The 10773-nt window shown below is 42.4% G+C and overlaps 2 protein-coding genes across 2 annotated transcripts in view; both read left to right on the top strand.

Moving 5' to 3' along the window:
• Positions 1 to 1449, top strand: part of FAM32A (family with sequence similarity 32 member A) — a 2370-nt gene extending 921 nt beyond the window's left edge. The window contains exons 2-4 of the mRNA XM_031064025.1: positions 114 to 265; positions 349 to 402; positions 546 to 1449. Of these exons, the coding sequence (XP_030919885.1) occupies positions 114 to 265; positions 349 to 402; positions 546 to 614 (275 nt within the window). The 3' untranslated portion in view covers positions 615 to 1449. The remainder of the gene's footprint in view (positions 1 to 113; positions 266 to 348; positions 403 to 545) is intronic.
• Positions 1450 to 1469: 20 nt separating this feature from the next.
• On the top strand, positions 1470 to 10252 carry AP1M1 (adaptor related protein complex 1 subunit mu 1). Its single transcript, XM_014310568.2, has 13 exons — positions 1470 to 1488; positions 1643 to 1800; positions 2271 to 2427; positions 2806 to 2873; positions 3389 to 3519; positions 3662 to 3809; positions 4191 to 4317; positions 5021 to 5163; positions 5850 to 5921; positions 6204 to 6362; positions 6974 to 7099; positions 7306 to 7381; positions 8159 to 10252. Exons 1-13 carry the CDS (start codon positions 1470 to 1472, stop codon positions 8179 to 8181), a joined length of 1407 nt encoding a protein of 468 aa, XP_014166043.1. The 3' UTR covers positions 8182 to 10252.
• The last annotated feature ends 521 nt before the right edge of the window (positions 10253 to 10773 follow it).

Consider the following 10773-nt stretch of genomic DNA (forward strand, 5'->3'; position numbering starts at 1 on the left):
AAGAGGTGAGGGGCGACGAGGGGAACCGGGGAAGAACGGGGGGCGGTGAGGAGGAGCCGGGAGAGCGGAGGGCGAGGAAGGGACACACAGCCCTGGGGCTGGGCGCTGACCAGGCACTCCCCGCAGGAAGAAGAAGAAGGCGAAAGACAAGGCCCAGATCCTGGAGCAGATCGTGAGCAGTAAGAAGCAGGAGGAGGAGAAGAAGCGCGGGCTGGACAAGCGGACTCCGGCGCAGGTGGCCTACGAGAAGATGCAGGAGAAGCGGGTAAGGCTTTAAAACCCCCGTGAGCCCCGGGGTGCGGCCCCTGAGGGGGCTGCGAGTAACCGGCCCTTCTGTGTCTCCTACAGCAAATGGAGCGGATCCTGAAGAAAGCATCGAAAACCCACAAGCAGCGAGTGGAGGTGAGCAAAACCATCCCGAGTTCCTCAGGCTAGCGGGCTGAAGGAGCCGTTCCGCCTTGTCAAACACAAGCCGGGACGCAGGGGAGGTTGTGGTTCAGTTTGGTAATGTCAGCACCCGTTTTCTGTCTCTTTTCCTCCCGCAGGACTTCAACAGGCACTTGGATACTCTGACTGAGCATTACGACATTCCCAAAGTCAGCTGGACTAAATGACCAGGCTGCTTTTCACGGCTCTGGAGCTGGAGTTGTGTTTTGTTTGTATCAAGCAGGGTTGTCATGTAAATCTTGTCTTTTCTCCTTATTGTCTAATACATCTTCTGAGCTTTTATGACTATACTGTCTTATTTTATAGACTTGTTTTTTAAAACCCAACATGCAGCAGTGTCTCCTCTGGGCTGAGGAGCTCTGCTTTATGTTAATGCAGAGGGCTGGTTTTTCTTAGTGTTTATATGAGTTTTATGCGAGATTAAGGCCAAAACTAACTGCTACGAGCCAGATGGAAAACATTCCTTTATTTCTTTGATTCTAACAGTTCTCCCTCTTTGCGGTGAAGAGTCTGACAGGCTCACATTATTTAAGTTTCTCTATTAAGTTATGTGAATTGTGTAATTACTTTCTATCAAGGTCTGGCAGAGGCCATGTTGCAAAATGTGAAATATGTAAAATTGTTTTACGAAAGGATATTCTTTGCTATTTGATCTTTGTATACTTTCAAGCCTAACCAGCAAGAAGGGAGGTTTAATCCATGGAATAGAGAGGAGCCAACAAGCTGTGAGTGATGTCCAAGTTTTGATAGTTGATGTGCTGGATTTCTGGGATCCCACCGAGCATCCTGGCTTGTGCAACCCTGTAATAAAAATCAGTGTGTCTCTCGAGTGTGTAATTACTGGCTTGCTGTGCACTGGGTACTGAATCCGATTTTTGTGGAAAACAGTATCATTTCTATCTTGAGTATCAACAGTATCATTTCTGTCTTGAGCTCTCTCAGAGGGGTCTGCTGCAACTTGTAAATTCTATGTAATTTATTAAAACGCTGCTTTCATCCCTTTTTTTTGTGCTGATATACGCATGAAATGGGGAGTGTGGAGTTTGATTTTTACCCCTCTGAGGGCTGACCTGTCTCATGATGTTCGAACTCCTAAGGCGCCGCTAAAATCGGGATTTTGTTTTAACCCGAATGAGGCTCCGCCGCGGGCGCCGTTGAGCCCTGGTACTCAGCGTGTGTCCGGGGCCCACCTCAGTCTGGGCGGGCCGGGGCAGTGTCGGGGCCGTGCCAGCGCTACCGGGACAGTCCCGGGGGAAAGCACGCCGGGACTATTTAACGTGGCTGTTCGCTCGCGGTATCCTTCCGCCGCACGGCGCGTATCGCTGCGTGCAGCTGCTGGACCTGAAGGGGAAGGTGAGGCCCGGAGCCGAGCGGGAGTTCCGCTGCCGCTGGGAGGGCTGCGGGGGTTCCGCTTACCGGGCTGCCAGCCCCGGATTAGCCCGGCGGGGACAGGGGAGTGTGGCCTGTAGCCCCTCGCCGGTAGGGGTGTTGGGTGAGGCGGCATCCCCGGGTAATTAATCTCTGCCGGTGTTGTAGCTGCTTTGCCTCTGAGGAGTTGGTTTTCCTATCCTAAAATCGTTGTGAGAGTGTGAGCAGGAATAGGGGAAGGTCTGGGAAATACTAGTACATGACTTGGCACTTAAATGTTGGTATTCGCGTTCTGATCGGCAGAGTATTTCAGCATTGTGATTTGCACGTGTAAATGCAGAGAGGCTCGAGGGAAGCTGGATGATCTTCGAGGGGCCTTTCACGCATTTGTGTGTCTTGCATGATAACGTCCTTATGGAAGAGAAAAAAGAAGGATTTGGTTGCTTTCTTTGTAGGTTCTGATCTGTCGGAATTATCGTGGAGATGTGGACATGTCAGAGGTGGAACATTTTATGCCAATCCTTATGGAAAAGGAAGAAGAGGGGACACTTTCTCCTATCCTAGCACATGGGGGAGTTCGTTTCATGTGGATTAAACACAACAACCTGTATCGTATCCTTTGTGCTGCAGATGTGCGGACATGCCAAGGGCTGCTGGTTTGGGTTTTTTAATGTCAAAATGCAAGTTGGAGAATGGGTGAAGTGGTATAAAGAGGCTATATTCAGTAAAGTTGGTTATATTAAATAAGGGGGTTTTGTGCTTTACATAGTGTAATATGCACCAGCAGCATAAGGTCCAGAGAAGTGTTTTAATTTTACTCTAATCTGTGACTTCCTGAATGTTTATCTTCATATCTCCTTAGATCATATCTACTGTTAAGTAGTTAATGCATAATTCCTCTAGGCAACTCCGTTTGCCTAAAATTAGGCTTTTCAAAATGCGCTTAGTAAACTTTTTTTAAAATGCACATTCCTGAACATCCTTTATCAGTTGTTGCAACTTCTAAGAAAAATGCTTGTGTATCACTGGTGTTTTCATTTTTATATAAAGTAGTTCAGGTGAGTATATTTCAAAAGTAATCTTTGTGTTCTGTCTAAATAGAGGTGCATAGAGCTTTCACATTTTCTAAGAACTTCAATAATAGCATTTTTGCTTTGTATTTGATTATTTTGTAGGACTATCTAATAAGGGCACTGATATTTTGTAGCTGTGTAGGCAGAGGATGGGGCAGATGCTGTAATAGTTACACAAGAGCTGAGCACCTGGAGGAGATTGTGAATTGGTGCATGATCCGAACACAGATCCTGTGTTTGGTTCATCTGTATCTGTTGAGAAAAATATTTTCTCCAGAATAAATATTTTTCATAATAGTTTATTCTAGGATTCTCTGTATGTGTTTTAATTGTGGTAGTTTCCTGGGGCTGATCTGAGCAGAATGCTGTTTGGGAAGTATGGGGTTGGGGTTAGAACTTTACAAGATTATTATTTTAGATGCAGAAAGATCTTCTGCATGTGCTGTGCTGCCTCAGTTAATGTCCTTCTTCTCCCTCTCCCTCCTCTTGTTGCATTTCAGGTTTTTTCTGAATATTTCAAGGAGTTGGAAGAAGAGAGCATTAGGGATAATTTTGTTATTATTTATGAGTTGTTAGATGAGCTTATGGATTTTGGTTATCCACAAACCACTGATAGTAAAATTTTACAAGAGTAAGTATCACTCAACAGTGATGACAAAGCCCTTGTAATGTTTTGAGCCTTTTTCCATAGACAAACAAATGTTTCAGTGTGTTCTAATGATCAAATATATTAATTTTCTTTTTTTTTCCATGTTAATTCTCTGGTTGTGAAGGTACATCACTCAGGAAGGCCACAAACTTGAAACTGGAGCCCCACGCCCGCCTGCCACTGTTACAAATGCTGTTTCATGGAGATCAGAAGGGATAAAGTACAGGAAAAACGAGGTGTTCCTGGATGTCATAGAGTCAGTTAACCTTTTGGTGGGTACCTTGTAGTTTAACTCTTGTGTGAGAATTGTAGGAGGAAGTGTTAAAAAGGGCTTTTTGTACAAAAACCTGCAATAGAAAGTCTGACTGTGGAGGATGTGCTGTGACACTCAAAGCAATGTAATCATTAAGTTCCCCCAGGAAAATCCAGTACAAATAATGCTTTAATTGTGTCTATTGCTGATTTTTGGATATGTCCTTTGATCCTCTGTCTGTGCTGCTTCACGTCCCTGATTTAATTCACTCTACTGGATTAATTCCTCATAAGAAACACATCCAAGAAATCCCAGGGCACGGGAATGGGGTGGGAGTGTTTCTGGATGTCACAAGGTACCCTATCAAAGATGTCTTACCTTCCTGTTCATCTTTGTTCAGGTCAGTGCCAATGGGAATGTGCTACGCAGTGAGATAGTTGGATCCATTAAAATGAGAGTTTTCCTCTCGGGAATGCCAGAGCTGCGCCTTGGGCTGAATGACAAAGTACTCTTTGATAACACAGGCCGTGAGTGTTATCATCATAATCATCACAGATGCTATCTGGAGTCTTGAGGTTTGGGATGCCTGGGTGGCTTGGTGATCACAGAATCATGAAGGTTGGAAAAGCCCTCTAAAACTGCTGAGCAGCACCACCGTATTCAGCACTAAGCCATGTCCCCAGGTGCCACATCCACAGGCCTTTTGAACACTTCCAGGGGTGGTGACCCCACTAGTGCCCTGGGCAGCCTGTGCCAATGCATGGCCATCCTTTCAGTGAAGAAATTTTCCTAAAATATAACCTAAACCTCCAGTGGCACGACTTGAGGCCATTTCCTCTTGTCCTGTCCTGAGTTGCCTGGGAGCATAGCCTGACCCCCACCTGGCTCCATCCTCCTGTCAGGGAGTCATGGAGAGTGAGAAGTCTCCCCCTGAACCTACTTTTCTCCAGGCTGAGTCCCCCCAGCTCCCTCAGCTGCTCCTTGTGCTCCAGCCCCTTCCCCAGCTCTGTTTCCTTTTCTGGACACACTCCAGCCCCTCAATGCTGTCCTTGTTATGAGGGGTCCAGCACTGATCACAGGATTCCAGGTGCCTCAGCAGTGTCCAGCACTGGGGGACAGTCACTGCCCTGATCCTAGAAAGGTGGCTAAAAGGAAGGAATGTCAGCAGGCAGCAGCTGTACTCTGGTGAGACTTGGGCCGTGGTTTGTGTGACCTCATGTTTTCTGCTAGGTGGGAAAAGTAAATCAGTAGAACTGGAAGATGTGAAGTTCCACCAGTGTGTTCGTCTCTCTCGCTTTGAAAATGACCGGACAATCTCCTTCATCCCACCTGATGGAGAGTTTGAGCTCATGTCCTATCGCCTCAATACCCATGTGAGTCTGGATCTTTGCCTTTTTAAAATGAGAATGGTTTAGATTGTAGCCATAATAGCTTTCCCTTCTTTTTTTTTTTCCTCTTAAAACATAGGCAGCACAGGGGTTTTTGAGTCAATTATTAATAGCAAAACTTGGTGCTCACTCCTTCTGGAGGAAGAAGGAAGTTTAGACTTCACTTAGCAATAAGTCTCTGTATTTTCAACTGCTGTTGAAACTGTTTTTGAAATACTATGTTTTTAATCTAACTACATAATGTCAGTGTAACAATTAATTGTGCTTGTTAACAACAGTATTTATGTCACTTAGTTTGATTGGAGTATGCCAGCTATGGTGATAAAGAAAAGTCCAAAAATTCAATCTAGAGAAGGTCTATAGCAAATAAATAGTTCAGGCCCTAGTGTGTAAAACTATCAAATATTTTCTGATGCAAGTGTTTGTTATTAGGGATTAATCTGAGACACACATTTTTAAGCCTATAATTCTTGTAGAATTGCTCATTGATATATCAGTGCTTGCTCATTTGTATAATTATTTCTTAAAAAAACACGATTCTGTCATTTTGAATACCCCAGGCTGCATTTCCTGTGTGGTTCACATATTGAGTGTCGTTTTAAGGGAAAGCAACATTTTGGTGCCTCTGTCAGAGTAAAACTCAGAGCTGTGATGTGTTTTTCCACCACCAGGTAAAGCCCCTGATCTGGATTGAATCTGTGATTGAGAAACATTCCCACAGCCGCATCGAGTACATGATCAAGGTCAGACATCCTTAAATAATTATGGCTAATTTTAGTCTTCTTTTGTTTGTTTTCAAAGCTTGATGAGCAGTACCTGCATTTTTGTACAAGTATTCAGCATTTCTGTGGGACTTAGATACCTTTGAAGACTTCGTTTTTCAGTTATGATCTCAGTTCCAGTTCTGGTTCTCAGCATACAGGTTGGGGTGGAGGGGAGCTATGTGTCTCACAGCTCTCTGAGCTCACCAGCATCATGGAAATACTTAAACTCTCCTTTTCTGCTTGGTTGTTTTTCTTCTTTAGGCAAAGAGTCAATTTAAGCGTAGATCAACTGCCAACAATGTGGAGATTCACATCCCAGTTCCAAATGATGCAGACTCGCCAAAGTTTAAAACCACTGTTGGAAGTGTCAAATGGGTCCCAGAGAACAGTGAAATTGTCTGGTCCATTAAATCTTTTCCAGTAAGTGTTATTTTTTACTCTTACCAACAAAGAGTGTAATAATTACATATTCCATTCACATTTAGACTCTGCCTAAAGGAACTCCTGTTGGTATCAGAAAGTAGCAGTGGACTCTTCCTCTTTTTCCATGAATGAAAGACGGAAACTTGCTAATAGATGTTGTTTATATTTGTTTCACTTGGATATTTTTTCAGAACCCGGGCAGAGAGCAGATTTTTGATTGATGTCTCTGGGTGGTGTAATCCTTGGCCTGGTTTTAGCAGCAGCTGTTTGAGTTTTGTCAGGCTCTACTTCTTGGGTGGTTCCACGAACATGAGCTCTGTCCACTGCTAGTGGTGTGATAGTGCAGCTGTGTGTCACTATTTAATCTGAATTTTTGAGTATGAGGCTGGAAGAAAATGAATTATGCCTCAGGCTGGATCTGCTTTTTTTTTTTTTTTTTTTTTTTAAAGATTTCACAAATAAAAATACATGTCACTCTGAAGCTCTGGAGAAGAGCTGGAAAAAATAGTGGAGTTCAGCAGTTTGACATTAAGAAAACTACTTGTATCATTGCAAGTTTTTTATTATTTTTTTGTTTCAAGAAAAAAACAATTGTCCCTTTTGGATAGGGTGGAAAAGAATACCTGATGAGAGCTCACTTTGGACTTCCAAGTGTTGAAGCTGAAGACAAGGAAGGAAAACCTCCCATTAGTGTAAAGTTTGAGATTCCCTATTTCACCACTTCAGGAATCCAGGTCAGTGATTGAAAACAGAAATGCTGATAAATTCACATGCTGGGCTCTAACACATGAGGTGTTTCTCATCTTGATGGTTCCTGTTCAGTTTTATCCACAAGACAGATTTTTACCCATAAAAGGGTCAGGTTTTTTGCCTTTCTTTTTTGCTAAATGCTGCTTTGTCAGCATGGGAGACTTTATATCTCACAGATCTTTCTTTCCAGGTTCGCTACTTAAAGATAATTGAGAAGAGTGGCTACCAGGCTTTGCCCTGGGTCCGGTACATCACCCAGAATGGAGGTGAGAGGAAGGGAATATTTTGTTTCTCCAGAATACACCTACAAAGTGAAGCTCCTATTTTTGAGTATGGAACTATCTGGTTTAGATACACAGTAAATTAAACTACACTGTTTCTTTTCTAGTCCTCTTTTTGGTGTGTTAATGAAAGACCCACTGGCGTAGAGTGGTAATGCTGTTCAAGTATTTTGTAATTGAGCTGGAATTTGGGAAATGTAAAAACAAACATGTCATTAGCAGTGTGCACACACATATCATTCTGCCACCTTTAAAATGTATAAGACACTGTCTAGTACAAAATACTAGATTTTTAGCAAGCAAAAATGGTGGGGTTTGGTTTTGTTGGGGTTTTTATTTTATGGAATTGTTGAATCCCAGACTGGTTTGGGTGGGAAGTGACCTTAAAGCTCATCTTGTTCCACCCCTGTCATGTCAGGGTCACCTTCCACTGTTCCAGGTGCTCCCAGCCCTGTCCAGCCTGGCCTTGGACATTTCCAGGGATGCAGGGGCAGCCACAGCTGCTCTGGGCACCCTGTGCCAGGGCCTCACACCCTGCACAGGAAACAATTTATTCCTCAGATCCCATCTAACCCTTCCCTCTTTCACTTGAAGGCCATTCCCCCTCTCAGTGTTTTATTGATATTTGCATCTTCTTTTATTAATATATATTAATACAAGAAGGTATTTTATCACTTTATCCCACCTTGCTGCTCTGCTTTACCCCTTTGAATGAGACAAATTACTAAAATTGGGTTTTTGTTGGTTTTTTCCCCTTTACAGACTACCAGCTCCGAACACAGTAAAACACCTGACAGGCACCACAGACAATAAACCTTCAGGCCTAGAATTCATGTGCGGAAGCTTCTGTGGTCCTGAGAGCTGTGAATGTTGCCAAGGGTCTCGTTTCTGCAATCTTGGATTGACAGAAGAAAGATTGGAAATTAATTGATTTCAATAATGTGTTTGAGCTTTTGAACCATTAGTATTGATTGTGTGAATATTTATTTCATTCTTAGAACATGCTGATCTTGCTGCTAAATGCTAATTATATTAGGAGTAGCAGTTACATTGAGGAGCCAGGAATCCAGAATGAACCTTGGGAATGTCTTGTCGATGCCTTGTCAGTTACAGTCACGGAGTTTCTAGTATTTGTATTTTAGGATCCCTAAAGACATTGGCAGCATTATGCTACAAATTAGGGAGATGATTGTGCAATTAAATGACTGCTGAACACTTCGTTGTATTTAGCCCAAGGTATTTATTTTTTTTTTTCTGGGCATTTGGGTGCCTTAACTCATTCATAGCTCTGTTAACTTAAAAAAAATTGCAGAACATGAGTTGAAATTATCTGAAGTCAAAAAACACCGTTAGCTTTTTTTTCATGGATTCAAAGGAATTAATCTGAGAGAACAGCTTCCAGTGAAAGGTTTGGAAACAAAAATAGGGCTTTGTTAAAGACTAAGTTAACTGAGAACAGGAGTAAATGCCTGTGGGAGAGTCTCTGGAAGCAGGATTGCTGCCTCCAGTCAGTCGAAATGCAGGTGAAAGAGTTCCAACCTTGTGACACCCCAGGGCCTGGAAACCTCTGCCAACTGGCCAGTATTTGCTTTTTCAAATTTCTGTTCATCAAACAAGTTCCCAATTGTCATATGTAGGCACAAAGCCTTAGATTAGGTATTAAAAGACCAAAACCCTTCTAGATGTAATGTAATTTGGTAGGAAGATTGGGTGTTTATGATTATTTTTCCAGATAACAGTAATATACTCCAAGCTCTTCCTGGAAGTTACTGTATAAGAAGAGGCCGACAAAAATACAGTTGCCATCTTTCTTCCAGCTTGCCTTTTGTGTTAATTTAGGGCAAATACTTCCCCTTTTTTGCTATAGTTTGCTAGAATTGTTTAACTTCATTTGCCCTAAGGAGAGATGTTTTCTTTCTCAGTCTTTTCCATTTGTAAACAGCTATTACTGTATCTTCCTGGCAGAATGAATAACAGTTTGCAATGTTATTCTTAAAGGTATTATTTTTTTTACATGCCATTTCATTTTTTTTTCTCAGAAGCTACAATTGGCATGGGTGTACATAGTTATTTTGGGTTTTGGTGAGGTTTTTTTTTTCAGGAAAATTGTGACGGTTATCAGTATTTTCTTTACACAACTTTTAGGCTGTTTTAGCTTGAATTTAGTACTCCTGAGAGGTGCTAAACTTACACCATCAAAATCTAAATATCTATGTCTCCAGATGCGATGTGATAATACACTATGTGCAAAATTCTCCACTGGTGGGAGAGTCCAGGAGTGTCCACAAAGAGTGAGAAGGTATTTCAGTCACTGTCCTCACTGAATCCTTCTAGACTGTACATAGATACACCTGTGTGTAAATTAGCCAAAAATCAGCCCAACTCCCCCTAGGCTGCAGCTGCTGTGACATCACAGAAGATTTGCCTCAGGAAATCTAATGTCTGGTGGTGTTTGGCAACAACCACACACCCAGTTTTTGGCAACCTTGGGTGTGGACCGGTGTATTCTGACTCTGTCACCCAAAAAGCTTGATGTTGAAACAGAATCATCTTGTTCAAGATTTCAGTTCCACTACTCATTTTCATTTGAACAATTAAGCTTATGACTGGACTAAAACTTTTTATATTAAAACTGTAACTGGTTGACAAATCACTTTCTGCTGACTTTATTTTTCCAAGTGTTTGCTCTAATTTTGCCTGTAAAATGTGACTCTCCATCTTTGTTTTCCTCTTGGAGTTTGGATCTTGTGGACCAGAACCATATTTTCTCCTGTTTTGTTGCAGTTTGACTGTTTTGATGATGGGGCATCAGCCATGCTTGTCCAGAAGGTAATAAAGGCAGAAAGTCCTCTTTGAGTCAGTTGTACTTTGCCTGATTATTTTTCATTTTGATTTATACCAGGTAGTAACCTCTGATCTCAGAGTATGCTCAGCTCTTTTAATGTGAGGCCTGGATAAGTGGAACAGAACTTTATAAAAGCAGAAAGTACTGATATTCCTCATTCAAAAAAAGTTTCACTTTTCTATTCTCAGCAAAATCCACCCATGCACCATAAAATTGGTACTCAGAAATCAAAATTCCCCCCCTCCTTTTCATCCACTCGTTGTTACAATGTGGGTGCACAGGCAGAATGACAAAAACAAGGGATGTTATTCCAGCACCTGATCTCCTACAAGGAGGGCAGGTTTGGGTGAGACACTGAGAAGAAACTTCCCTGGATCCCTGGAAGTATTCAAGGCCAGGTTGGATAGGGCTGGAGCAGCCTGAGACAGTGGAAGGTGTCCCATTTAGAATGAGATGGGCTGTAATGTCTTCCAACACAAACTACTCTGTGATCCTATGAGGAATTTTTTTTCCAACAAGTTTTGTTCTTAGA

Source organism: Geospiza fortis, unplaced genomic scaffold (genome assembly GCF_000277835.1).
Source record: "Geospiza fortis unplaced genomic scaffold, GeoFor_1.0 scaffold299, whole genome shotgun sequence".
Lineage (NCBI taxonomy): Eukaryota > Metazoa > Chordata > Aves > Passeriformes > Thraupidae > Geospiza > Geospiza fortis.

What these genes read in the sequence shown, in the direction of transcription:
- AP1M1 (XM_014310568.2), top strand. An exon ending in TAAACACAACAACCTGTATC is followed by an intron (nt 2,428 to 2,805) that starts GTATCCTTTGTG and finishes ATCCTTTATCAG; the next exon opens with TTGTTGCAACTTCTAAGAAA. An exon ending in TTTTATATAAAGTAGTTCAG is followed by an intron (nt 2,874 to 3,388) that starts GTGAGTATATTT and finishes GTTGCATTTCAG; the next exon opens with GTTTTTTCTGAATATTTCAA.